The sequence below is a fragment of the Podarcis melisellensis genome (genome assembly GCF_964234715.1).
Source record: "Podarcis melisellensis genome assembly, chromosome: 5".
Classification (NCBI taxonomy): Eukaryota; Metazoa; Chordata; class Lepidosauria; order Squamata; family Lacertidae; genus Podarcis; species Podarcis melisellensis.
Genome location: NC_138537.1, coordinates 10,948,325 through 10,976,319, shown reverse-complemented (window position 1 = coordinate 10,976,319; position 27,995 = coordinate 10,948,325). Strand labels below are relative to the sequence as shown.

General features: G+C 44.9%; 3 protein-coding genes and 1 long non-coding RNA gene across 5 annotated transcripts in view; 3 read left to right on the top strand and 1 right to left on the bottom strand.

The window, feature by feature from the left end:
- Positions 1-167: 167 nt before the first annotated feature.
- On the bottom strand, positions 168-8,448 carry MRPL47 (mitochondrial ribosomal protein L47). The gene is made up of 7 exons (XM_081911404.1): positions 8,290-8,448; positions 5,704-5,849; positions 5,211-5,271; positions 3,752-3,848; positions 2,271-2,401; positions 800-895; positions 168-440 (listed from the first exon to the last, which is right to left on the bottom strand). The coding sequence occupies exons 1-7, from the start codon at positions 8,379-8,381 to the stop codon at positions 305-307; spliced, it is 759 nt and encodes a 252-aa protein (XP_081767530.1). The 5' UTR covers positions 8,382-8,448; the 3' UTR covers positions 168-304.
- A 1,369-nt stretch (positions 8,449-9,817) lies between these two features.
- NDUFB5 (NADH:ubiquinone oxidoreductase subunit B5) lies at positions 9,818-19,110 on the top strand. The gene is made up of 6 exons (XM_081911424.1): positions 9,818-9,979; positions 10,858-10,946; positions 13,138-13,204; positions 13,864-13,925; positions 15,090-15,196; positions 18,567-19,110. Exons 1-6 carry the CDS (start codon positions 9,853-9,855, stop codon positions 18,685-18,687), a joined length of 573 nt encoding a protein of 190 aa, XP_081767550.1. The 5' UTR covers positions 9,818-9,852; the 3' UTR covers positions 18,688-19,110.
- Positions 10,954-12,986, top strand: LOC309370032. Its single transcript, XR_014168373.1, has 2 exons — positions 10,954-11,832; positions 11,885-12,986. It is a non-coding gene; the product is annotated as an uncharacterized lncRNA (long non-coding RNA).
- A 5,423-nt stretch (positions 19,111-24,533) lies between the features above and the next one.
- Positions 24,534-27,995, top strand: part of USP13 (ubiquitin specific peptidase 13) — a 70,242-nt gene continuing 66,780 nt past the window's right edge. For both annotated transcript variants that reach the window (XM_081910906.1, XM_081910905.1), the window contains exon 1: positions 24,534-24,772. In XM_081910906.1, the coding sequence (XP_081767032.1) occupies positions 24,659-24,772 (114 nt within the window). In that variant the 5' untranslated portion in view covers positions 24,534-24,658. The remainder of the gene's footprint in view (positions 24,773-27,995) is intronic.

Here is a 27,995-nt window from a genome sequence, read left to right as displayed (position 1 = left end):
AATTGCTAAGTAAACTCAACATGAGGACCAGAAACTGGTTTTTACAAAAGCCAATCTGGATTTTAATTAGAGCACACCTGTTTCTTTGTGACTGCAACTACAAACTATGTCATACATAGAAAACAGTTAATTAAATGGTTGTTGACAAGTCTATGAAAGAACAAATATTTTACAAGAAAGATGAAACAACTTTATTTTGGTAGGAGTGGAAATGAGCTTGTTTTACATCACATGGTATGTTTTGCCTTACTCTTTGTCCATTTACAAGCAGTTCAGAAGGAGGAATGTTTGTGCCACAATTCCATCAAACACTGCCAACTTCACGTTGACTTTCAGACTGAGCACCAAGATGAGGGAATTGTTTCTTTAAACGCTTCTCTCTCTGCTTCTGCATATTCTTCTTCCTTGATTCATTGCGCAAATATTGTTCAAGTCTGAGTCTGCAGGAGAAAACCAACCAGTGCAAGTTAGCGTATAAGTTGTTTGTTTTATTTACAATTATATACAACAATGTGTATACAACGTTTTTAGCAGGTGCCCAAGAGAGTAGAGTGAAGGTGTCTGCTTGAGCTCAACAGGTAGGGAGTTCCAAAGTACAGCTGCTGCCACACTAAACATGTTCTTACAAACACAGACACCTGTGTGACACCTGCAGTGGTGCCAATTCTGCCGATTGAAGTGGTCGAGCAGGCACATGTAGCGCAAGACGATCTCATAGCTCTCCCAGACAATCAGCAAAGCAGGACAAATGGTAAGGGGACATATAAAAGGGTCTGGTTTTAAAGGCTGCTGGTCTTACCTGTTAAAACGATTGACATTTGGCAAAAAGTAGAACCGCTTTCTGTTATGCTTTGCATTTAGGTACCAAGGGATTGGCCATTCCCTAAAAGTGTACCTGCCAATGACAGACGAGAGGAATGTGAGAGATGAGATTCTTTTGAAAAGATAATTATTTCTAGCCGCCTCTTCCCACCCCAAAATCTCAGGATACATTACACAACATTTTAGAGCCTATTTTTAGCTAAAACACATCAAAGCACAAACACAAGCATCAGTCCCTAGTTCACCATCAGTAGCTGATCTGCCCTGACCAGTTCTTATTTTAGCAAATTATTTGGTGGTTTCAGATGATAAATGCAGGATGGTAGGTTAATTATTTTAGGGCAGTAGCAGCACTCCCCCCCCCACCCCTTTCACTAAGAAAAGGCAAAGTGATAACCAGTCTTCTCAAGCCTCCACTGCCCTGTAGAAACTGAACTGGCTGTACGTGAAAGGCAGCCCTGACCTGCTTGCAAAGCACATAATGGAAGACTCCACCCCATACATTCAAAGTTCCCTCCCGCTCTGAATAGCTTACAGAGAAAATGTGCTAGAAAGCTAAGAACGTCAAATGGTAGAAGAGACCTTTTTTTTTGTTCGCTAAACAGGGAGTTCTTTCCACAATATGTTTCGCTTGAATATATGAAACTGCCTTGCACTACATCACGTCATTGGTCCATCCAGCCCAGTCCTTATACCTTCTTATTTCTAAAGTAGGTGTGGATTCTTACGTGGTCAAAGAGGCAGCAACTACACACAAGTGCAGAGCTGGCCCTACCATTAGGCAGAGTCAGGCAATTACTGGGTATCCTATGAAGTCTGCCCTTAAAAACTAGCCTGCTGCCCTCAGATGTGATGAAGGATGCTGTCCCAGTGTGGAGGTAAGATTCAACTGCCAATCCAGTTGGCATCTGCTCATGGAATGTGGGGCACCATCTCTCTTGTCCTTGGCCTCAGGCAGCAAAATGTCTTGAGTCGCTCCCAAATACCAGGCTTATAAAAGTACCAAAAAAAAAAAAAAAAAACCTTTAGGGGCAAAAGGAAAACTAAAGGGAAGGAAACAAGCCTCCACTCCCCAACCCAAAACCCAGTGAGGATTAATCATGCTCACTGGCCACTGAATGCTAATTGGATGTTAGGAAAAAATATTTTAAAATCTGCTGGCAGAGGGATTAGAAAAAAAGATGTCGGGTGACACTGAAAAGGAGCATTCCAAGCTATTTAGCATTTCCTTGCATGTCCCAGTGGCACTGTCTATTCGGGCTGGCAGTGGTTCCCTGAGGTCTCAGGTAGAAGTCTTTCCTAACTCTGCTAGCTCAAAAGATGGAGAGGCCAACAATTGAAGGTGGAATGTTGTACAAAGTGTCTGCTCTACACGGAGCCACACTTGGTATTTGCTCTCCCCACTACACAAATGCTGCTCGATAAACACCAATAATTCTTTCTTGTACCAAAATACGCAGCCCAAGAAGTCATGTCTCCATTCGCCTGGTCTCTCTTTCTCCTGGCCAGTCTGTAAGAGCCGCAAAGCTTCTTCCCTTTCCTGGATGACAAGATCCATTCTATCCATGGAATCTTTCACCTGAAGACCACAAAAAGAGTGTTACAGCTCCATAGCCACCAATCCATCCGAAAGAGCCTGAGCCCAGGGGAACTCCAGATACTAGCTTTTTCCAAGCTGGTGCTCTCCTGATGTTTTGGCATGCATCTCCCATCAACCCCAGTCAGCACAGCTGTCACGGCTGATGGGAGTTGTAGTCCAAAACATGGAAGGCATTTTGTTGTAGAATGTGCATGGGCTTGGCAGTCTTATACAGTGGTACCTCGAGTTAAGTACTTAATTCATTCTGGAGGTCCGTTCTTAACCTGAAACTGTTCTTAACCTGAAGCACCACTTTAGCTAATGAGGCCTCCCGCTGCTGCCGCGACTCCGGAGCACGATTTCTGTTCTCATCCTGAAGCAAAGTTCTTAACCTGAAGCACTATTTCTGGGTTAGCAGAGTCTGTAAGCTGAAGTGTATGTAACCTGAGGTACCACTATAAGAGGTTTTGATTGTCCCTACAAACTAAACCACACTTTGCTGGGAAATCTGTTTATGAAAGGCCCACTGGAATGAGAACTATGAAATATATAGAAATCCCTTTCCTTGGAGTCTGTGCCAAGAACTTGCCAATGGATTGCGCTTTAACAACCTGAACCATAACTACACTGTTGCTGGGCAGCACTGCTGTTGGGTAGAACTTCTTCACCAGAAACTACAACCAGGCTTTCTGAGACTCGTATCCCTTACTTACAGACTTATTTCATTTTACCATGTGTGCTGGAACCAGAAAAAAATTCAACTGGAAACTGCTTCAGAATCCTGCATCCCCTCCCTCGCTGCCAGGGCTCACACAGCCAGGGTTGCTTCATCTTATTTGACTCCTACATAAATGTAGGTAAAAGTTGTAAACAGTCTTTGGAAGAACTGCAAATGCTGCCTCCTTTACAAAGAACATAGGGTTGCCCATGTCCAGGTTAGAAACTGAGATATGAAAGCTAGGAGCTAAATGAAACCTTAAATCTAGGTTATGGGTGCAGCAACAGAAAGTCTAGGAACTTTTTTTATATATAACAAATATACAAAGCTGAAAATGAATGAACTGCAGCTAAAATATTATGCTCATTTTTCACATGGTCTAGTCCTTCCCCTGCCCACCCACTTAATATTCTTAAGAGGGTCTCTTCTCCAGTCTTCAGAGAGTAGCTGGAAGTGGGGAAGCAGAAAAAGGCCCTTCTTTCCTTCCACTTCATAGTTTTAATCGGAAATCTTAGCCGCAGTACTGCACCCAGAGCTCAGAAACAGCTTGCGCTAATGCAATTCCCTGTCACAAAATGCGCCTAGGACAACAGGAGTTTCGAACCCTGGCAGTGACCTCAGATTCATGTTACCTTATCTAATCGCTCTGGGCTTGGCATTGGCAGCCTCTGCCGTTTTGCTTCTTGCTCCAACGTTAAAAGCATGTTTCGCTCTTTAAGCAGGACGTACCTAAGTCAAAGAACATATTGGTAAGTACTAACAGATTGTTAACTGGGACTCGTTTGCCCTACACACAGGTCATGCTAACCATAGTTTAGTGTTATGTCAATAAGCAATGAGAAGCTTGGGTGAAATTCTTCCTCCTCTCATGTAGCTGGAGGTGAAGTTTGAACATTTTTGCTTCTGCCTTTGATTAACTGTTGCTTACCATGTTGGCTGGACCCAGAACTGTGGTTAATCTTAACTGTGGTTTGCTTAAACTGTGATTTGAAATGGGCATGTTTGAAAATAACTATAGTTAACTGTAACCAGAGTTAGTTGGTTCTGGATCATATGAGAAATTACATTTAAACTAAAGTGGAAGCAAAGGCTCTCAAAATGCACCTCATGGCTGTCCACATGCAATTCCATAGAGCTTTCTGAAATATGTGAAATTTTGTCCAGCCACCTCTGTCCACTGCTTCTTGGCTAAATTATAATGATATAGGGACAGTGGGTGTCACAACTAGCAGAGGAAAAAAACAAGTTAAAATGAACTTTATTTCTAAGACAAATGGTGAAAACGTGGAATAATTATAGGGTGAAATCAGGCCCAGAAGTTTCCCTCCTTAGCATTCATCTTAAAGTCACTCAATGTTTTTAACGAGAAATCAGCCATCAGAGTTTGTAAATTGGGGGAAGGGTGTACACAAAGGGATTTAACAGATGAAAGTTTGCTAACACGGAATGAGATAGCTTAAAAAACAGGAGGCTAGGTACTCCATGATTTCAGAATTTTCAATTAAGGAATCTTTTGTCGAGTATATGGTAAGGAAGATGACAACATGAGAAGTCACAATGGCAGCTAATAAATCAAAAGGCCTCTTGGCAAAAACCTACAAATTATTGATTGACCTAAGTAAAAAGGAGTTTGTCTTCAGGATAAGGTGAGAAAAACAAGTGGTATTTACTATGCCAGAATTGGGATGATTTAAGATTTGGCATACAGTAAAAATCTGCACTAAGTTTATCAATAAGGGAAAAACAGTACAAGCTTTTATTGCACCAATATTTAACTCCTGCCAGGTTGAACAGAATGTTTATGGAAACAAATGTTAAGTGTTGAAGTGTCTGGCTGTAAATGCACAACTATATTACACATGTGGTGGGAATGTCAGTAAGCTTATGAATTTTGGAAGCAATCTGAATCAAATAATATTAACAGGTTAACACTGAGATTTTCCTCAGTGTTGATTTTAAATGGATTGAGGAGGATATTCCTGGATTCTGAAATCATGACCAAGCAATTCTTGAAATATTGTGCATAAGAATGAAACAAGTACAGTAACTTTAAAGAAACACAAGCCATTAGATACACAGAAATATACTCACCAAAGTTTGTGCAAATCCTCACTGCTCTTGCCTCGGAGCTGTTCTACAGTCCAAGAATCCCCTGTGGAATCCACAAAGTGCACCAGTGTTTTGGCAGGGGGACAATGACTGCTCAAATCTATATGGGGAACTGTTCTAAGAACCCAACCAGACTGAAATCTGCTTTGCACCCATGAAAGCTTCACCAAAAAATGAAAGTTAGAAAAAGTGATACAAAAGATTCCTCAACATTACTGTCATGTATAATCAAATATTTTAAAATCAACAGAATTAAATATAAATAATGTTAACATATTATTGGACATAATGATATCTTCAGGTGACATATTCTGAATTAGAGTGCACACCTGAACAGTGATTTTACAGACACATGAAGATATATGCCAGCACAGAATGTGCTGCTACTGAACTTTTACAATCCCACCTAGCTTACATATCCGCAAAATGGGAGGCCAGAAGGGGAGTCAAAATAAACAGATTCTGAGTATCTTACCAGATTTGACTTCTGTCTTTCCCCAGTTTTTAGGGTCATCAAAAAATTCCTCCAGCCCATTCCGAGGCAAGGAGGTATGAAGCAACATACAGGGAGAGACTGCTTCTACTTTTGTGGCATTCTTGTGCAGGTTGTTAAGGATGAATCTGAAGGACAATAAAATAGGATTTTTTTTAAAAAAAAGAACAAAATTATATAGGCACACACACAAAAAACCTATCAGGGATGCTTTAAGCAGTGAATATTCTGCATCAGCAGGAGACTGACTAGACGACTTCCTATTCTACAATTTCATATAATCAAATTTACCTAGTTTAAAGCAAATGTTCGAAGTGTTTAAGTGGTTTTTGAAAACTGAATATTTGAACTAAAATCACTTTTTGAGGAAACCTAGATATTACTTTAGACACTCGAGACACTTGAGGTGTGGACACTGTACGGTGGGTGACCCCTCTAGCAAGCTAGTCTACGTAACAGCTATACTTTGGAAGCCTGATTTTTTCCCCCAGAGAAGGCTGCAACTTATTACGTACAAATCAAATCTAACTCCCTGAATACAGTTGGACTTTGATAACATAACACCATAGAACTGTGGAGTTGGGAGGGACCCCAACCCCCTGCAATGATGTTTAGTGGGAATCTGCTGTCTTGCAATGTAGAAGCCATTGGTATGGTTCTACCCTCCAGAGCAGGAGAAAACAAGCCAGTTCCATCCTTCCATGGGGACAGAACCTTGAGATATTTGAAGATGGCAACCCAACGTCAGGAAGAACTTTCTGACAGTAAGAGCTGTTGGACTGTTGGAACAGTCTCTATTGGAAGGTGGTGGACTGTCCTCCCTTGTAGGTATTTAAAGCAGAGGCTGCCTGGCTGTCCGCCGCGGATGCTTGAGCTGAGATTCCTGCATTACAGGGGCATGGACTAGATGACGTTCGGGGTCCCTTCCAACTCTGCAATCCTATGATTCATTTACCTCACTGAACGTGGTAGACTGGTGAGCCTACTGGTTTCCCTATTGCCACCCTGTGAGAGCAGAAAGGTCAGTGCTTGGATTGCCAAGCTGGAGAAAGGGGGAGTTAAAAATACAGAAACAGTTAACCAACGTCCTCCCCCACGGATTCCTTAATTGGCAATAATAATAATAATAATAATAATAATAATAATAATAATAATATTTATATCCCGCCCTCCCCAGCTGAAGCCGGGCTCAGAGCATGGAACATACCAGGAGAGACGGTCCTGTAGGTATGAGGGTCCTAGGCCGTATAGGGCTTTAAACCAGCACCTTAAACCTGATCCTGTACTCCACCGGGAGCCAGTGCAGCTGGTATAGCACTGGGTGAACGTGATCCCGCAGCGAGGACCCCGTGAGGAGTCTCACCACGGTATTCTGCACCCGCTGGAGTTTCTGGGTCAGTCTCAAGGGCAGCCCCACATAGAGTAAGTTACAATAATCCAGTCTGGAGGTGACCGTCACGCGGATCACAGTAGCTAGATCAGGGCGAGAGAGGTAAGGAGCCAACTGCTCAGCTTGGCGGAGATGAAAAAATGCTGCCTTTGTTATAGCTGCAATCTGCACCTCCATGGAAAGGGAGGTGTCAAAGATTACACCCAAACTCTTAATGGACGGTGCTGGCACTAATTGTGCCCCCGCAAGAGATGGGATTTGCCCCCCTAATCCCATATCGTTCCGACCCAGCCAAAGGACCTCTTTGTTCGAAGGATTTAACTTCAACCGGCTCTCACATAACCATCCAGCCACAGCTTCCAAGCTGTGTGTCTGGGGCCGAGTCAGGATGGCCATCCATCAACAGATAGTAATAATAACACAATAATAATTTTATTAATTGTACCCTGCTCCTGTGACTGCATTTCCCCAGCCACTCTGGGCGGCTTCCAACATAAAGCCCTAAGCGGCCTCGGTCCTGTATACCTGAAGGAGCATCTCCACTTCCTATCGTTCAGCCCGGACACTGAGATCCAGCGCCGAGGGCCTTCTGGCGGTTCCCTCATTGTGAGAAGCCAAGTTCCAGGGAACCAGACAGAGGGCCTTCTCGGTAGTGGCGCCCGCCCTGTGGAACGCCCTCCCATCAGATGTCAAAGAGATAAAGAATTACCTGACATTCAGAAGACATCTTAAGGCAGCCCTGTTCAGGGCAGTTTTTAATATGTAATGCTGTATTGTTTTTAACACTCGATTGGGAGCTACCCAGAGTGGCTGGGGAAACTCAGCCAGATGGGCAGGGTATAAATAAATTATTATTATTATTATTATTAATAATAATAAAATAATGAAACATTAAGCATTGAAAAAGTAGCTTGGGCGGGTATAAATAATAAATTATTATTATTATAATATATAAAAAACGTAATGAAACATTAAGCATTGAAAAAGTAGCTTGGGCGGGTATAAATAATAAATTATTATTATTATAATATATAAAAAACGTAATGAAACATTAAGCATTGAAAAAGTAGCTTGGCTTGAACTCGGCACGGGGGAAATTCAAGGAATAAAAGGAAGACGGTAAAGCGGAGGTCGCAGGACGCCTCCCTCCACCCGCCTCCCGCCCGGCGGCTGCCCACCTGGGAGGGGAGGACGCCGACGGGCCGCCCCAGGTCGCTGCAGCCAACCTCAGGAGCTTCGAGAACGGGCGGCAAAGCGCCGCCGCCGCCATGACACCTCCCGTTTCCCACAATGCTCATCGGCAGCCGCCGGAAAGCGTCGGCCCAGGCCCATAGAGATTGCGAAGGAAGTACGCTGGGGCACGAAGGCCTTACTTCCGGTTTGGGTCGGAAGCAGCTCTTCCTTGGGGTTTCCTTTGGGTTCAGAGCAGGGTCTGCCCTCCACAGCCCTGAGCATTCCTAGAGCGGACCTCCTTCCCATATTACCATTGCAAATTTAAGGGGGAACGCTTCAGTTTGAGAAGGAAGCGCTATGTATACCTCTAGCTTTTCGTTTCCCCACAATGCTCCTTGCCTTCGACCGCAGATACAAGAAAAATTGAAGAGGCGGCCGTGCGAGGTCGTCTTCCGCAGTAAAAACGTCGGTCTTTGGGCACCTTAAAAAGCGACACCACGACCACTATCGCGAACTATAAGCAAGAAAAGGAATCCATCTCATCGTGTAGTTGCGGGCAAGGTGCCCCCAAAGGAAGGGATTTTTAAATCCGTTTTGCCGTACGTGAAAATCGCATTGGATTGAGAAATTAAGGATTTTTACCATTAACAGTCATTGAGCAGTGGCTGGACTCCGCCAAGAAACAAAACACAGCGAGCCTTTCCTGCTCTTGTTCAGATCTCATTTTTGAGGGGTTGAAATTCTGCTTTGATTTAGCTTTTTAAACATTCACAAATGAACTCTTCAAATGCAAACACTGCTCAAGGCCTCCATTATTATTATTATTATTATTATTATTATTATTATTAACGGTGCAAGTGTAACTGTGTGTAACTGAACACCCAGCTGATGCTTAAAGGAGCTCTTACTTCTAATGTGCAATAGGAATAGTGGATTGAGTTGCAGGGAATAATGATGATGACGGCGACAACATGTCGCTTTATCTTGCCCAAGGCAACCCAAAGCGATTTACAACCAAACAAGCACTTGCATGAATCGCTCTTACGCTCTTATCCAGTACAGTCTTTACAATGTCTACTCGGAAGTAAGCCTATTTGAATTCAGTGGTGCTTACTGGAGAAATACAGCCTTTTTTCCCTTTAAAGGATTTTGCATGCAGTAGGACCATAGGCGTTGCCAAGGGGGTGGGGCAGCTGCCCTCCCTTAGATCAAGTAAAACAATAGTAAAACATAACTAACTGACCAATCACGTCGGTTCTGCGCCCCCTAACAAAAATCCTGACTACGCTCGTGAATAGGACCCGAATTAAAACAACAACAACAACTCTTTGCCGGTTATCTTTTGCCTGGGGGAGAACCCCGGCTTCCTACAAGCATCTAATAGAGAAACCCCGTCGGGTTCCGCGAGCGGCGCATTGAACTCGGAAACCGGCTCTTCGTGGCAGTCTACTATTAGTGAATCTACGCGCCGCCCTGGCGCCCGTTCTAAAGATGGCGGCGACGCGCCTTCAGCCCCGCCCGCCGAACGCGAGTCACCTTCCTCCGCCGTTACCTTGCCAGTCGCAGGCATGGCGGCCATGAGCCTCCTGCTCCGAGCGGCGGCTGCTTTCGCGGCCAGGAGGACCTTTCCCGGCCCGGGTCTCTGGGGTCGCTTCTCCCTGCCTGGGCGGGCCGCTGGCCGCTCTGTGCTCATCGGTATGGCTTCCCTAGGGGACGGGGGGGATCCGTGGGGTGGGGTGGGGGGTTTCCCGTCTTGTTGACCTTGAGGACAATCCCTGAGTTTTATTTATATGCAATAATAATAATTTTACATATAATATCTAATGGTATTATATCTAATTGCCGTGACTCCCCTGCCTGGGAAACCTATTGCGCAGGCAGAAGTTCAACTGGTGAAGCTTCCTCCCAACCTGCTTGGTTTGGGCCAGCCATGCATATTATTATTATTATTATTATTAATATATATTTATACCCCACCCATCTGGCTGGGTTTCCCCAGCCACTCTGGGCAGCTTCCAGCCGAATATGAAAAACAATACAGCATCAGACATTAAAAACTTCCCTAAAAAGGAACGCCTTCAATTGTCTTTTTGTAAATAGTTGTTTATTGCCTTGACATCTGCTGGGAGGGCTTTCCACAGGGGGCTTCTGTCACTCAATCGCAGTCCTTCCCCCCAAGGGCTACTTTTCTTGGAGGAAGGTGTGCTTTCAAAGACATGTCAATGATGAAAATAATTAGCAAAGCAATCCTGTCTCGGCTGGGTCAGAGCTGGACAAGTCCCATTATTATTATTATTATTATTATTATTATTATTATTACTAATTTGTTGAATTTATATACCGCCCTATACTCCGGGAGTCTATAAAACCACAAAATACATAATAAAAATTAAAACAACCCCCCAATAGCCCCCCCCGAAACACCCACACCACAGCCTCGGTTTTTTGCTTTGCAAGCATAGCTGTGTGGGAATGTACAAAAACAGAGGAGAACACAACTAAAGGTCTCTTTGTCGGCTTGACTGGGTCACAGAAACCACAGCTGGCTTTGTGCTAACATTTGATTTTTGCAGCTCCGGTACGCCATGGCAGCGGAGGTGGGAAAAGAATGTTTGTCATCCAGGCAACGGATTTTTACGACAGGCGATTTCTGCTTTTGTTGGTGAGTCTACACTCCCTGGGGAGGGAGGAATTGTAGGAAACCAAAAGGTGTCGCACGGGATATTCTGTGATATTCTGTGTTATAAATGCTACTGTATTCAGTTTTCCTAAGCCCAAGGTTCAGCTTTACCCTAGAGATGGCTTCTTGAGCTTTGTAAACAAAGCAGAGATACCTGTGGACCAGGGCCGGATTAAGTTTTGACGAGGCCCTAAGCTACTGAAGGTAATGGGGCCCTTTATATGTGATATTTTAGGGAGCAGACTAGCAGGCGGGGCCCATTACTTACATCATAGGAGCCTACACAACACAAAACACTGTTGCTGTATATAGGTTTTATTTTATTTGTTTTTTATCTTATATTTTGGAAATGTACATCCAGCTTTGTTTTCCTTTAAATTTTTTGGGGGGTCCCAAGAGCGTGGGGCCCTAAGCTATAGCTTGTTTAGCTTATACGTATATCCAGCACTGCTGTGGACTATAAAAGCCGCGGTTCTGTTTTGCAAGAGGATATACGATATACGGGTGAGGGTTTTTTTAAGCTTATTGGTATCTAAAGGATTAGAAAGGGGGCAGTATCAACTCCACTTATCCTAGAGAGCCCTTGTACAGTGCAACCTGTTACCGTGGGATAAGGGTGGCTTCAACTTTGCAGCAGTTCTGGTGACTGTTGTTTGTTTCAAGGTTGGACTTGAGCCCAGCTACAATGTTGGGATTATTGTATCATCGGCAGAACTATTGGGTTGGGGTCATCATGTTTAGGTTGGGATCCATGTGTGCACCAAAGAATTGCTCATTTGGTTTCATGGCAGCACTTCCTGTTGCCCAAGAGATAAGTCTCCGTTCAGTGGCTTGTCTCTTCAGCAGCTGGTATCCATATCAATGAAGAGTGGGGCAGAAGTAGCTTTAATTTTAAACCATATCAATGAAGAGTGGGGCAGAAGTAGCTTTAATTTTAAAACATTGCTCCAGCAAAAACAACAAATGAAATTCAGGATTCTTAATCTCTCTATGTGTGCTTTTTACTTCTTTGAATCTTTGCCATAAACAGACAATAAGATATTTCAGAGTGAACTGTGTACATTCATTTGGAGGTCTTTTCACATGTGTAACTTAAAACGCCAAGTGGTATCTGAATATTCAAGAGTTTTAAGTTCTGAATAAATGACCATATCTTCTATTATTATTATTATTATTATTATTATTATTATTATTATTATTATTATTATTATTTCTAAACCACTCTTAATCCAAGGATCACACAGTGGTTTTATATTATACAAGATAAAAACACCAAAATATATAATTTAGTAAGAAACAAAAACAATACCCCCCCGCCGAGTTTAAAAGCCCATAAATTGTTTAATTAGATAGAAAAGGAATGTTATTGTCTGAAATATTAGGCTAGGAAATATATCCTAATAGTGCAGATTGTAGTGTTTGTATGGGGAAAGGTTCAGTGTTGGAAGTGTTCAGAAGCAGATGGCTCTTTAATACTTTAATATTTGGTGGTGATGTAAACACACAAATAAATACTGAGAGATTGTATATGAGGATCTTAAACAAATGTTTGAATTCACATTTCCCAAAAATCCAGACGCCTTCCTTTTAGCAATAACAAGAGAGGAGATACCAAAGGAAGTCAAAAATCTATTTTTGTATGCAACAGCAGCCACAAGAATAGTCTATGCAAAGAGCTGGAAAGAAAAAAAAATACTCCAACAAAGGATCAAAGTTTGCATAAATTAATAGAATTTGTAGAATTAGCAAGCATGACGGCCAAAATAAGAAATTTGGATGAAAAGAATATAAGAAGCGTGTGGGAATGTTTTGGAGAATATTTATAAAGAGATGGCATTTAGCTTAACCTATAAGTAGGGATGAGTATGTGATCAGCAGTAAACAAGATGAATGAACTGAAGGGATGAAATAAGGTAGAGAAATAACATTGAGGCCATGAAACAAAGAGTTTGAACAAGGGTGTCAATGAAGGATAGGTTGGGAAGTCTGTGTAGGAACATGGTAAGATGACAAATGTATGTGGGGAAAACAACTGGAAAATGCATAAATAAAAATTACATATTAAAAGGAGAGGTTCTAAAATTACTGGGGCTTGATGAAGATGTGAGGGTACTGTTTATTTTTGCTATGTAACGATCTTGCTTCTTCTCGTTTCCTTTCACCTTCTAAACAGAGGTTCTACATTTTGCTCACCGGAATCCCAGTTGCTCTAATTATAACATTTGTCAATGTCTTTATCGGTGAGTATTTCTGCAGGTTTCATCCTATTTTGAAGGGCTGATATAAGAAGCTATGAAGTAAAGCGAGCAGTTGCATCTCTCCTAAAAAGCTGCTCTTTTTCAATGACGTTAAATCTGGTTTGGGTTAGTACAAGAACTGCTAGGTGAATTTTCAAAATCCTCTGGAAGGAATGGTCTCAATCAGTCCTCCTTTCTCCTGGCCTCAGAGGATGGCGGGAACCAATATCTTAGTTTGCTTAAAACAAAAAAAAACCTGTAGGTGTTAAAACTTTTTTAATGACTACCACTTAACCAGAAAAATGTGACTCTTGGCCAGTTTGTTTTCATGCTATATCTGCTACCTGTAAAACAGAGAATTTTTACCATTGGTTATTTGTTATGTGGAGTATAAGGCATGAATTATGTTTGTAGGGACAGGAATTCTCCACCCTCATTTGCATGTTTCTCCGCAGTTTTGTGTGTGCGCTTGCTTGAATGTAAGTCTCCTTGAACTTGGTGGGACTTACTTCTGAGCAAACATGTTAAGGACGGGACAGCAAACTTTGAATTAGTCCTATTTTGAAGATAATGCGTTGTGGCTGGCAACAGTATTCTTTCTTGACAGTGTTTTTGGAAGTCATTTGAAGCTCATTTGAACTGAGCTGCTTCTTTCTCACCAGGTAAAGCTGAACTGGCTGAAATCCCTGAAGGTTATGTCCCAGAGCACTGGGAGTACTATCGCGTGAGTAATAATAATAATTTATTATTTATACCTTGCCCATATGGCTGGGTTTCCCCAGCCACTCTAGGCAGCTTCCAACAAAGATTAAAAATACATTAAAACATCAGTCATTAAAAGCTTCCCTAAAGAGGGCTGCCTTCAGATGTCTTTATCTCTTTGACATCTTGTGGGAGGGCGTTCCACAGGGCGGGTGCCATTACCGAGAAGGCCCTCTGCCTGCTTCCCTGTATCTTGGCTTCTCGCAGTGAGGGAACCGCCAGAAGGCCCTCAGTGCTGGATGTTAGTGTCCAGGCAGAACGATGTATATTGCTGAGTGCTTACTGTAATCCCAGTTTGGGAAGGAGCTTTCTGGGCTGCATCTAGACTTGCCTTTCCGCAGACGGAAGGACTCCTTTTGTTCATGGAAGGGAGTTGGATCCAGTGGAAGCTTCCACCAGAGGAAGGAGGATGGTGGCAATTTCTGCCAGTTTTCTTTTGCCCCTTAATCCCACCACCGATGCTGATCCAAATCTCCAGAGCAGATATTTGGAGGGTGGGAAATAGGGGGCTGTGAATTCTGGAAGCGTGAACTGCTGAGCAGCGCCTCTCCCCATCTCTCTAGCACAGGGTTGGTGTAACTGGATTGAGTCGGGCGAGATCCTGACATTCCCCAACCCCCGCAGGTCACGTTCTAGCAAGTTCTAGCAACTAGAGATGTTAGGATTTGAACCAGGAACACCATGCATACTAGGTACATGGTCTTCCAGTGAATTCTTTCCTTTCCGATTCCTCCATTTGCCCATCTTGTCAGATTCCTTTATCTCGCCCCCTTGCTTGCTCAGCCCCTTTCCTTCAGCAATTGGTTCTCTGGGTTCCTGACCCCTTAAGATTCCTACCTTTTCGGCTCTCCTGCCAATCAGCTCTCTACTCTTAGCCCGCCTCACAACAGCTCCTCTTTCCATGGGGTGTGTACGAAATTTTAATCCCAGTCAAACTGGGGATTTTACTTCCATTTGCTTCTCACAGGACGTTTCGTTAATGACAGCTTTGCCCCCCCCCCCCGAGTAGCTTGAAGATTCCATGACATCACACCAGACAAGCCAATCCATGTCTGAGGCTTCTCTGCTGTATATGCACGCAGGTGCTCATGATTCCTTAGTGATGCCTTGCTTTGCTTTTCTCCAGCATCCGATAACAAGGTGGATTGCTCGCAATCTGCTCGACCCTCCTGAAAAGGACTATGAAAAGGGGTTGGCTTACCTTTATGCTGAATCCGAGAAACTTGAATTAAGGTAGGGAAAATCAACAGGTAATTTGGTGGTTTCCCAAACTTAGGGACATTAGGAAGCTGACTTATTGTATACAGAGTCGGGCCTTTGGCTCACCTGCTGCAGTATGGTCTGCACCAGGTGTGGGGAACCTGTGGCCCTCCAGTTGTTACTGAACTCTGACTCCCATCAGCGCCAGTCAGAATGGCCAGTAGTCAGGGATGACGGGAGTCCTAGTCCAAGCACACTTGGGTGCCCATGGGTTTGCCATTTAATAATAATAATAATAATAATAATAATAATAATAATAATAATAATAATAATATTTTATTATTTATACCCCGCCCATCTGGCTGGGCTTCCCCAGCTACTCTGGGCGGCTTCCAAAAAAATATTAAAATACTGTAATACATCAAGCATTAAAAGCTTCTCTAAACAGGGCTGCCTTCAGATGTCTTCTAAAAGTCTGGTAGTTGTTGTTCTCTTTGACATCTGGTGGGAGAAGGCCCTCTGCCTGGTTCCCTGTAACTTGGCTTCTCACAGTGAGGGAACCGCCAGAAGGCCCTCGGTGCTGGACCTCAGTGTCCGGATAGAACAATGAGGGTGGAGATGCTCCTTCAGATATACTGGACTGAGGCCGTTTAGGGCTTTAAAGGTCAGCACCAACGCTTTGAATTGTGCTCGGAAACGTACTGGGAGCCAATGTAGGTCTTTCAAGACCGGTGTTATATGGTCTCGGCGGCAGTTCCCAGTCACCAGTCTAGCTGCCGCGTTCTGGATTAGTTGTAGTTTCCGGGTCACCTTCAAAGGTAGCCCCACGTAGAGCGCATTGCAGTAGTCCAAGTGGGAGAGCATGCACCACCAGAGCATGCACCACTCTGGCGAGGCAGTCCGCAGACAGATAGGGTCTCAGCCTACGTACCAGATGGAGCTGGTAAACAGCTGCCCTGGACACAGATTTAACCTGTGCCTCCATGGACAGCTGTGAGTCCAAAATGACTCCCAGGCTACACACCTGGTCCTTCAGGGGCACAGTTAGCCCATTCAGGACCAGGGAATCCTCCACACCTGCCCGCCTCCTGTCCCCCAAAAACAGTACTTGTGTCTTGTCAGGATTCAACCTCAATCTGTTAGCCGCCATCCATCCTCCAGCCGCCTCCAGGCACTCACACAGGACCTTCACTGGTTCTGATTTGAAAGAGAGGTAGAGCTGGGTGTCATCATACATGGCCTAGCAGAGGCTCTTCAGGGTTTCAGACACTGAACATTCCCAGCCCAACCTTGAGATGGCAGAGATCGACCCTGGAACCTTCAGGGCAGATGTGGTACCACTAAGCTACAGCTCTTTCTAAAGTTGTGTTGAACTGTTGCTGAACTGTCATTTCAGGCATGAGCCAAAGTCAAGCAGGGGGTTGAAAGACAGACTTCTTGCAGTTAATTGGAAATGTTTTTGCTACTCATCGTTCTGTGGTCCACTTTGTGTTTTGTTGCTGGAGATGCTGAGCCATGACATTTCTTTGATAATATCATTGGCCGACGTCTGCCAACACCCTGGGGGGGGGGGGGGAATCCATCTAATCCAGTCCTGTGAAATGACATCCAAGCAGGGCAAGGGAGGGACTTTTCCCTCCTGGGAGCCAGAGGCAAAAAGTGCTCACGTTCAGTGGCAAAAGGGAATGAACAGTTGTGACTCTCTCCTTTGAGTTGCGGGCCTCAGCTGATCTCTGTGTAGTGAATAGCATTGCTTGTGGGCCTGTCCCTGGTGAATATACAATTGTCCCTCCTGTTGCTAGGACTGGTTCAGCTCCTGTTGCCAGATTCTTCCCCACAAACATGCAGGCAAGCACATAGCCACACAGAGAAAGGCTAGCCTGAATGCGCAGGGAACCGGTGGCCATTTCAACAAGCCTTGAAGGAATGGGTTTTCCAAACCCCAAAACTGACAGTTTTTAAACTGCACCAAAATCCCCATTTCTCCTTAGCTAAAATGCATAAACTTTAGCCGTTGAGCAAATGCAAAACAAGAACACAGCTCTCTCCCTTATCAGTTTGACGGCAAGACTGGCCTTGACTTTACCAGTAGAACAGACACAGACATATGTCCTGACCACAAATGACGCAGAGACCCAAGTCTGGGACTAACGCCAGAGCATGTTCTCGGAAGTAGTGACCTCTTGCTCCAAGATAGGAGTAGGAACAGGAATATCCTTTTATGGTCAGAAGTACAGGAAGGAAGATCCTTTTATGGTTGAGAGTACCAGAGCAGGAACATATGTGATGTCAACCTGTGTACGTACGCCGACGTGGTTGGGCTCCTAGGGGAGGAGTGAGAGGGTGCCTGGAGGATATATAAACTGCATGAAACCTGTCATTTCTTTGTACTTGCTGTGGACTCACCACGCAGGTGCCTTCTGCTATCCAGAGAGCAGAATAAACTCTTTCTTTGAAACAACCTCGGTGTCATTTTGACTTCCTTCCTCCTGTCCCGGAGCAACGCAGACCCAATCGGTGAACTCCAATAAGGCTACAGCCTCCAGGAGCCATAATTGTGGCTACAAGTTTCAAGCTCCCCCAAATGTTCATTCTTGTGCATGGTAGTTTTTCTCCACCTGCTCCCTCGTATGGGCTCATGCGGAGGAATTTGGCACTGTGAGCTGGCCTTAATTGACCTAATTGACCAACTTAAGTATCCAGGCACGTGAGTATTAAATAGCATATGGGTTGCAGCCTCCGCCTGCCAAATTCTACACCGAGGCAGATCCATCTGCTCCGCTGCTTTAAAATTTTGGCCTGACTGGTTGTATTTGGCTTGAACAATGGATAACGTTGGCATGGCTCATCAGTCCCTTTTGAACACGGTTAAAATAGACTCGGTTTAATGGGAAGAAGCAGGATGCTACCGCAATCACAGGTGAAATTTGAAATCACAGGTGCCAGGAAACAGGCCATGATCCGGCTTGTTGTGTAGTCCGAACTTGGGCTCATGGTTTCCTTCCAAACAAACCACGAGTGGCAACAAAGGCTTGCCTTTGGCTTACTGCTCATGGTTTGTTTTGGGGGGGAAACAAACCATAACCTTGTGTTCAAGGTGACTTAAGAATCAATCAGTTTCTGTAAACCGCTTAGAGGTCTTTCTACAATCAAGTGATATAGACATTATGTTAAATAATAAAAATACAGATTGTGGCTTGTTTCCTGGCATGGGGGGCAGGAGAGGGTGGAAAATGTGTCCACGATTCCAGCAGCGCTCACTAGTCCATTGCGCATTCACATTAAACCACAGCTTATTCTAAGTATGGTATAACATAACGTGCGAGCCAGCTCCATTGTACAATTGTTTGATCGTCTTAATTTTCTGATTCTCCTTCCTCATCCCGCTATTTTCCTTTTATAGGAAGCAGGAGAAGACAGCACGCAAGCTAATGCAACAGCGGGGGGATGGACCGTGGAATTTCCATGAAACCACCCCCGCAAGTCTTATTGATTATTCTAACAAAGCAACACCTGACAATTAAGCCGGTTATCCACCTGTCTCAGAGGTGTGCGCCCATAAAAGAGTAGCGGAATTATGTAATGTATATATATATATCTGACTTCGTAACTCAAATAAAAAAAAGAGATTGTTTCAATTACTCGCTGTGTTGAAGGTTTCCACACAGACTTTCAGATTCTACAGAGAAAGTGCAAGTTGCTTTTGCCATTAAAAAGGAAAAGAAAAAGGATTTCCAGCTCTCATGCTTGTGGACCAGTGGTAAAGATGTGCTAACATTTAATGGTTAACAGACACAGATTTCCCAGCATTGTATATGGAAAGACAAGTTATGGACATAGGCAACTAATGACAAAAATGTGATATTTATTGATTAATAACAACAACAGTTATTTTAGTAGTAATATTTTTTAAACCATGCAGGGAATATATTAAAAATTTGGCTTCTGGTTCCTTTCCTCGCCCCTCCTCCATTTGGGGGGTCTCCCAGTCACCTGTGAGATTGGGGGGTAATGGTAAAGGGACCCCTGACCATTAGGTCCAGTCGTGGCCGACTCTGGGGTTGCAGCGCTCATCTCGCTTTATTAGCCGAGGGAGCCGGCGTACAGCTTCCAGGTCATGTGGCCAGCATGACTAAGCCGCTTCTGGCGAACCAGAGCAGAGCACAGAAACGTGGTTTACCTTCCTGCCAGAGTGGTACCTATTTATCTACTTGCACTTTGATGTGCTTTCGAACTGCTAGGTTGGCAGGAGCAGGGACTGAGCAGGGATTTGAACCGTCAACCTTCTGATCGGCAAGTCCTAGGCTCTGTGGTTTAACCCACAGCGCCACCTGCGTCCCTTACTTTGGGGGTAGGCTCCTCGAAATAAGAATGTCTTCGGCAGGTGCCGAAACAAGAATGTCAGTGAAAAACAGTGAAGGCTGCTGCCTGACATCAATAGGCAGGGAGTTCCAAAGAGTCAGCCCTGCAATACTAAACAATCGAGTCCTTACAGATGCAGTTGCGGGTATTATGTGGCACCTGTAAAAGTGCCATTTCAGGTTGAGTTGGCACATAGGGGGTAAGGCAGTCTTGTAGGTAAACTGGTCCCAAGTTGTTAACCGGTGCCCCTGAACTCATCTCAGTAGGGGAATTAGCTACCAGTGCCGAACAGTGAGCTGCAGAGTTTCATGCTAACTGCAGCTTCTGGCTTAAGCTTGGAATCGGAGAATTGTAGAGTTGGAAGGGACCCCAAGGGTCATCTATTCCAACCCCATGCAATATAGGAATCTCAGCTGAGCTTTTTGTGAGAGCAGCATTCAAAATATGCTGTCGCCCAGAATTCCGACACCTCATTCTGCGTAAGGAAATGCATAACTTAGCCCTGCCTCCTAAGTGTGATGTTTTTGTTTGTAGAAAGAGGCTACTAGCGGTTGTTTGGGACCACTAGAGGGCAGCCCTGTCTTTCTGCATCACAGCGTGGCCAGAATAGCAGCAGCATAGGGCAATCCTCACAAGGCGAATCTCTCCAGCCTTTGCTGTGCCCTGCCCCACACTCTTTCCTGCGGCTGTGCAACCTGCATCCTTTCCAAAGTTTGAGGCCATTGCTGTTCTCTCTCACAAACTACACAGACCTTGCCTAGTTCCCTCTCCATCACCTGCCCTGCTCCTCACATGGACAAGCCTGTACCAAAACAAATAACACTCCACAGACAAGCAGAGTTGTATAGTGGGTAGAGTGTTTGATTTTGGCTGGAGAGTCTGGGTTCAAATCCATGTTCTGCGATGAAGCTCACTCAGTGGCCCTGATTCTTGTGGAGAAAACATCAGCCGGGGCGCAGGCATCCCATAACGTGGGGTTAAAATATATGCAACGTCATCGGGGCCTTATCTAATAGGTTGCTTTCAGTAGCCTCTCTGTTATACCAGGTTAGTTGAGTCACCTTTGTCCTCTTAAGCCAACTGCCCTCCTAATGCTGTTAGACCCCCAGCTTGGAATAGCTCAGTCTATAGAAGAAGAAAAAGAAGAAGAGGAGGAGGAGGAGTAGTAGTAGTTTGGATTTGATACAGTGGTACCTCGCAAGACGAAATTAATTCGTTCTGCGAGTTTTTTCGTCTTGCGAAGCATGGATTCCCATAGGAATGCATTGAAAAAGAAAAAGGAAACAAACTTCCAAGACGTTTTCATCTTGCGAAGCAAGCCCATAGGGAAATTCATCTTGCGAAGCAACTCAAAAAACGAAAAACTCTTTCGTCTTGCGAGTTTTTCGTCTTACGAGGCATTCGTCTTGCGAGGTACCACTGTATCCCGCTTAATCACTACCCTAAGGTGTCTCAAAGCGGCTAACATTCTCCTTTCCCTTCCTCCCCCACAACAAACACTCTGTGAGGAGTGAAGCTGAGAGACTTCAAAGAAGTGTGACTAGCCCAAGGTCACCGATTTGAACCCGATTCACCAGATTACGAGTCTACCGCTCTTAACCACTACACCACACTGACTCTTAATTTGTGGATTGTAGGTTTGAGCCCTAGTTTGGGCAAAAAATTCCTGCACTAGATTGGACTAGATGACCCTTGGGGTCCCTCCCAACTCTTGCTTGATTCTGTTTGCCCAGGTGCTGAGATCTACAGGGGAGGCCCTGCTGGTAGTTTCGCGGCCATGTGAGGTTCATGGTGTGGAGGTACATGAGAGCCTTTTCTGGCTCCTCGAGTGTGGCATGCTTTCCCTCTGAGATGTATGTAGTGGTATACATGTTGGCATCACGTCAAGGCACACTTTTTTTTTGCACAGAGCTTTGGTGGTGGAAGTTGTTACTGTTCACCATGAGCCTAACCCTCTGTGCAGCCACATTCACATGTAATGGATTCTTGGCTTAATAAACCATACTTTGCATATTGCAGCAGCAAAACAACTGGGGAGAAGCAAAGAAGCTGCAATCTCCCAGAGCGCATATAATCGTGCTAAGTTATGTTTTTGCTCAACAAGAACTGCAACAAGAATCAGGCCATTGCATACTCTTCTAAGCCGAAATTTATAAGCTGTGTCAGAATGAAGCCTTGTTCACGTTACATTTTGATGTACTAAAACCAAACAAAGGTGAATTTTACCACCATTTGGCATGGTTATTATTTCATTAGAATTCATACACTAGCATTCTTTGTCCTTGCGGATTAAATAAATACTAGCTCTCCCCAGGGGAAGATGTCCCCTCCAACAATGCAATTCCTGTACCAGGTTTTATTACTGTTCAGAAAAGAACAGGTTAATCAGCTGTGACTCTCCTTAAAGGAACAGGCTGCTTTCGAGGTACAACTGAGGAACCAAGAGCACCCACGTGTATTGGCTTTAGCAGCAAGTGATTTTTACAAGTGTGTCACACACATTGATCACCGTAGGTAGAAATTGCCTAACTCTGCTTCCTGGGAGATCAGCTCGAAGCCAATGCTTTTCAATGGAAAGAGTTCACACATTTGGCTGAGAATTGCCCAGCGCTGATCCAGCAACTGAGTGTGCAGGCAAAATCACATGACCTATAATGATTTTTGGTGTTTACCTATAATCTGTAGAATTAAGTGTCTCTGTGGTCAGCAATAGCCTGGAATTACTGCATCAGCTTCTTTTCTGTGTATGTGTGGATCTTGCTGAGATCTTGGCAACAACAGATTACTGAGTATTAGGATGTCCCAGAGTTTCCTCCTTTTTCCTGATTGTTTTTTTTTTAAAAAATCACATAAAAAGAGGCTATAAAAAGCACAGTCTGTTATCTCAACAGGATTTCTCTTCCAGCCCTCCTCTCTGGTAAAACATTACTCATTGCTTAATAACAACATCAACATGAGAATGAGTATTTCATTTTGTTAACTGAATTTCCAGCTCACCCTTCACCAAAAGGTTGTAGGGCTCATTCCTTGCATACAAAAACGCAATTAAAGCCCCACCTGTACTATATATCCAAAGCAATATGTCACATTCAGTAGTCGTGATTCAGCACAAAATCCTGGGAGTTGTTGGGAAACCCCTAGTCCCCTTCCGGAGTGACAATTGGTAGTCAACCCCTCTTCCCAGGCAACTCTGCAAATCTTTGGGCAGAGCCACAGTGGCTGTTTAAAGTGGTATAATTCTGTTTTCATTTTTTTAAAAAAGAATTTTTATTAAAGTTTCAACAAATTTTATCATAACAAAACAAAACAACACAATAACAGACAAAAAACAGTATAAAACATAAAAAACAAAAAGAAATATATAAATTCAAATCTTAATTTCTTGTAGCTTACTTTCCCGACTTCCTCACACCTCCCCTTTCTGTATTCCAATTTCTAATTTATTTTCAGCAAATCCTTCCTCTATTTTGACTAATTTTAATATTGCTTATTTTCTTTTAAATTAACCATTACTGCTACTAACCACTTATCTTCTAACCCCCCATCATTTTAACATTGATTAATTTTGCTATATTTTTTTACTTATTACTCATAAAACATCTTTGCATATTCCTTTCAACTATGTCACTAATGCCGCACTATCTTTATATCCTGCATCATTTTAACATTCAAATAGTTTGCAATGTTTTTGCAGATAGTCTTTAAATTTCTTCCAATCCTCTTCCGTTTGCTCTTCTCCCGTGTCTCGGATTCTGCCAGTCATTTCTGCCAGTTCCATGTAGTCTATCAATTGCATCTGCCATTCTTCCAGGGTGGGCAAATCTTGTGGCTTCCAATACTTTGCGATGAGTATTCTTGCTGCTGTTGTTGCAGGTATAATTCTGTTTTCAAATGCACAGTGTGGACAGGGCCTAAAACAGTGAGCAGCAATCCCAAATTGCAATCCATACAACAGGTTTGGTGGAGGGCACTCTCCATGAAAACCCCGCAACCAGTTCTTCAATGCCCAAAGGCCAGAATAAACTGGTGAACCCTCAGCAAGCCACATGGACTGAAAAGGGTTGGAGATGTGTTATTGGGGCCACCACCGAAAAGGCTCTCCCAGGAGCTACCAGTTGGCCCCCAAACCTTCGAGAGCAGGGATGACGATGACGGCGACGGTGACCCACAACTGTGTCACGTTCTAAGCTTGCCTCCCTTTATGAGACCTGGGTTCCCCATACCTTTTTCCTCTTCCTATACTTAACCAAGCGGGTATTTCATTTCATTTCATTTGTTCTCTTTTAATTTGTATACCACCTTTCTATATTACTATATGCAAGGCGGTTTTCAAGCTGAAAGAAACAATAAAATAGACAGCAAAGACCCCCTAAATCATAACAATCTGATCCAATGCCAAAAAGTCACGATGGCTTTAAAACAAACAACTTGTATCAAATAAAGCCATATTCAACAATCCATATTCAGCAACGAAATAAAATTAAATATCAGCAAGCAATAACGAGACAGTTTACATTGGTCAGTTACAATAAAATTACTAAACTGTAGTCAGTAAAAAGGACGGCAAGTCACAACGCATAACATACTAAAAACATACAAAGCCATGGAAAAGGATCCAACTGAGAAACAAGGACGCACAACTTGCAAAACTATTATTTTTAAAAAATATATCCCTGAACTCCTCTCTTCCCAGCTGCTTCCGCTGTTCCCAAAGTCTGGGAAAGGCTCCTTGGGCAGGTGGAAACAGCCATTGCAGAAAGTCTCCTTAACCGACCCCCCCCCCCCCAATGCCCTGGGTTGGAGGAGGAGGAGGAAAGGGCGCCTCGGGGCATGTGCAGAGCTCCGGAGAGCGGGATTCCCTGGGCGTGGCCGCAGCTGGTTCCGCGAGCCCCGGCACCTCTCCCGGGGCGGGGCGGCCCTCTTCCCCCCGCCGCTGCCATTGGATTAAAAATAGCGGCTCGTCGCGGCTCTCCTCCCCTCCGGGAGGGCGGGCAGGCCGGCCTGGGCTGCGCTCCTTCTCCGCCTCCTCCTCCTGCTCCTCCGCGGGGCTCGGCCGGCTGCGCTCCTCTCTGCTGACCCACCGGCGGGAGCCTGGAGCCCGGCGCGCTCTCGGGGAGCGGCCGGCAGTCGCAGATGGCGGCGGGGGACGTGGGCGAGCTGCTGGTGCCCTACATGCCCACGATCCGGGTGCCCAAGGCCGGCGACCGCGTCTACAAGACCGAGTGCTCCTTCTCCTACGACTCGCCCGTAAGTGAGGCTCCTCGCCCGGCAAGGGGGTCCCTCCTGCTCTTCCGCCTCGGCTTGCGCCCTCCAAGCGCCCCCCAAGTCCCCACACTACTACTACTACTATTATTACTATTATTATAATCTTCTTCTCCACCTAAAGGTCTCCGCCAGTCCGCCCTCCCCACTTCTCGTAGGCTCCTCCGCTGCCCTCTACTCCCCCCCCCCCACTTTTCATAGGGTCCTCGGCCCCACAGAGTATTGGCATCCTTCCTCAGCCCCCCACAGCGCTGTTTAACCCTCAACCCCCTTTTTAGGGTGCCCGGTTGGCTCCCGGTAGCCCCAGAGAAGATGCCCCCATTGCCTCTCCCACGTCCCTCTATTCTACTTAGTAGGGCCCCCTCCCATCACCCCATATCCCGTCTGTTTCCACTTAGGGTGCTTCTACCCTACCCCATATCCCTCTCTCCTACTTAGTAGTGTGCCCCCCCCCCCAGTATCTCTCTCTTGTTCTACTTAGTAGGGTGCATAGGATCCAACTCCTAGGGGCTGGGGTCCCTTTGCCTCCCCCAATAAAACATTTGAAGGTACCCCACCCCAGTTGATGGGCATTGCCGTTCAAATAGTGTGTCTCTGTGTGTGGTGATTATGTGGTGCAGGGCTTGCTTGCCCCCCTCCCCAATATTTTATTCAAGTTGGCATCCCCCGGTTCTGCTTAGTAGGGTCCCTGTCCCCCCTCACTATCCCTGGTCTCCCCCCATTCCTCACATCCTTCTGTTAGCAGGTCAGGTCTTCTATTTTGTAGGGTGCCTCTGCCAATCAGGGCCTGTATTCCCAAGGAGCTCTATGTTGCCTTCTGCCCCACCCCATAGGGCCATAGGTTTCCCCCCATGACAATTAGTTCACCATGTTTGGGTCTGTTGTTGCTGTAGACCCTCAAGCTCTTTTTTCTTTGGTTCCTTTGTATCTTCTCATGATGCTCCTAGGCCTATTGCCCCAATGCCTAATGCTCCACTGTTACTATGAGTGTGGGTCCAGAGGCGGATTTAGCAGTGGCTACGCGGGTGGCACTGTGGGTTAAACCACAGAGCCTAGGACTTGCCGATCAGAAGGTCGAATCCCCACGACGGGGTGAGCTCCTGTTGCTCGGTCCCTTCTCTTGCCAACCTAGCAGTTCAAAAGCACGTCAAAGTGCAAGTAGATAAATAGGTACCACTCTGGCGGGAAGGTAAACCGTGTTTCCGTGCACTGCTCTGGTTCGCCAGAAGCGGCTTAGTCATGCTGGCCACAAGACCCGGAAGCTGCATGCCGGCTCCCTTGGCCAATAAAGCGAGATGAGCGCCGCAACCCCAGAGTCGTCCACGACTGGACCTAATGGTCAGGGGTCCCTTTTACCTTTACTTCAGCCTGATACCCCCTCAGTATCTGGGTCAATGGGTTACTCCCTCCATGCCTTTGTACTCTCCCTCAACCTCCCATGGTCCCCATTGCCCCTTAACAAACCTCCCTTTTTTCATAGCTCCCACCTTGAAACTTGGGAGATTGCAAACTGTGTCTCAGCATCTACCTGGATTCGTGGAGTGTCCTCTGTTATATTCAGGTTGCCGGTCTCTCACTTCCCAATTCCACCTGTTTCCCCAACCGCATCCCCAATTTCTGGTGCCTAGGCTAGTTGAATAGTGTCTGTCCCACCGTACATTCCATAATCGGTACTGGTTGCAATGTCTCCCCCACCTATGGCAACTTAAATAAATCCTGCCTGTGGCTACTTAACCCAGAATGCACCACTCTTTTGCTGCCAGTCTGTGCCCTCCTGCTTGACTACATAATATCCCCTCTCCAGCCCCAATCCACTGTGCTCCTTACCTGCAAGCCTACCCCTTTAATTCACCCTTAGGGAGCTCTCTCTTAATATTCTTCCCCAAACTGGAAAAAAACATTTTAGGTTTGACAACAAAATAGAACTTCCATCTTCAGTGACAGCCGGATACTGAAAACAAGGTGCTGGGGTTCAACTCTGTGTTATTATTGTTGCTGCATTCATTGCCTGCTTTTCACCTGTCAGTCCCAGGGAAGGTTGCAGCAGTTTTAAAACTCAGAATTAAAAATAGTCAAAACAGATCACAGGAATAGGGTGGATTGCCTCTTGTCTACTTCACACACTTGTAATGGCTCATTGTAACACTTGCTTGGTGGGCAGAAGGTCCCTGGCACCTCCGGAGCTGGATAGGAAAGAACCATGTCTGAACGCTTGCTGCCAGTCAGTGCAGACAGCAAAGGTTTAGATGGAAGGCAGCTTCTGTGCAGGAAATAGCCTAAAAATCCACAATTGGGTTGTTTCATGTGATGACTGAACATGTGTATGTTTTGCTGTGTTATGTTTTAGGATGCACACATGCACGATTGCTTTCTGTGTTGGAAATGTTGCAATGTTTGAAAGAGTTCCAGGTAGCCCTTCTCCTTGGAAGATAGAAATTCACCCCCGTTTCCCAGTGATAAAGCTGCTTTCATGCTGCCTGGAGTGCAGTGTTTGTATGTCTACATTTAGGAGCTGCTGGATTTAGCAACATAGAAGTGTTTGTATTTTGGGAGCGGGGTGGGGGGGATGCAGCAACTGTGCAACTGCCAACTGGGATTTCCTGAAGCCCCCCCCCCCCCGGTTTCAGCGCATTGCAAAGTACAAGCGGCTTGGGATAGTGAGGGCTGCAGGTTTAAATTCTCCTTTTAAAATTAGCTTGAACCAGACTTACTTTTCCAGTGCAGCTGAAACTAAAGACCACGAAAGTGGATATTGAGTAGGTTTACTTCTCCAGGAAAAAGTTTTCCAAAGTTCTTGGGTCTCCAAGTTTGGCGTTCTTATTTTACTTTGCGATCCTGATTTACAGCTAGTCTGTCACAGCTGAACAGAGGGCACGTTGCTTGCTGGTTTCGTATGAACCTCGTGTTCTTCCTCCCTCAGGGATTTTGAAATAATTGATTAGACACAGATACTTTTTCATCCTCTGGGGTCTCTTGCTAGCCTTCTGGCCGGCCTTCTGTAACTTGGCAGAGCCTTCTGTACAGTGCTTACTTGCACACTTTTATGGAGAGTGGCACAATTCACAGGCCCAATATAATTCTAATTAATAAACACACAGATAGGCACGCAGTGCTTATGTTCCTTTTAATTAATCTGTGATTATGTTTAATCACTCCCGTGGTTCCTAATTTGCTTATGAGTGTGTGTGTGTGTGTGTGTGTGTGTGTG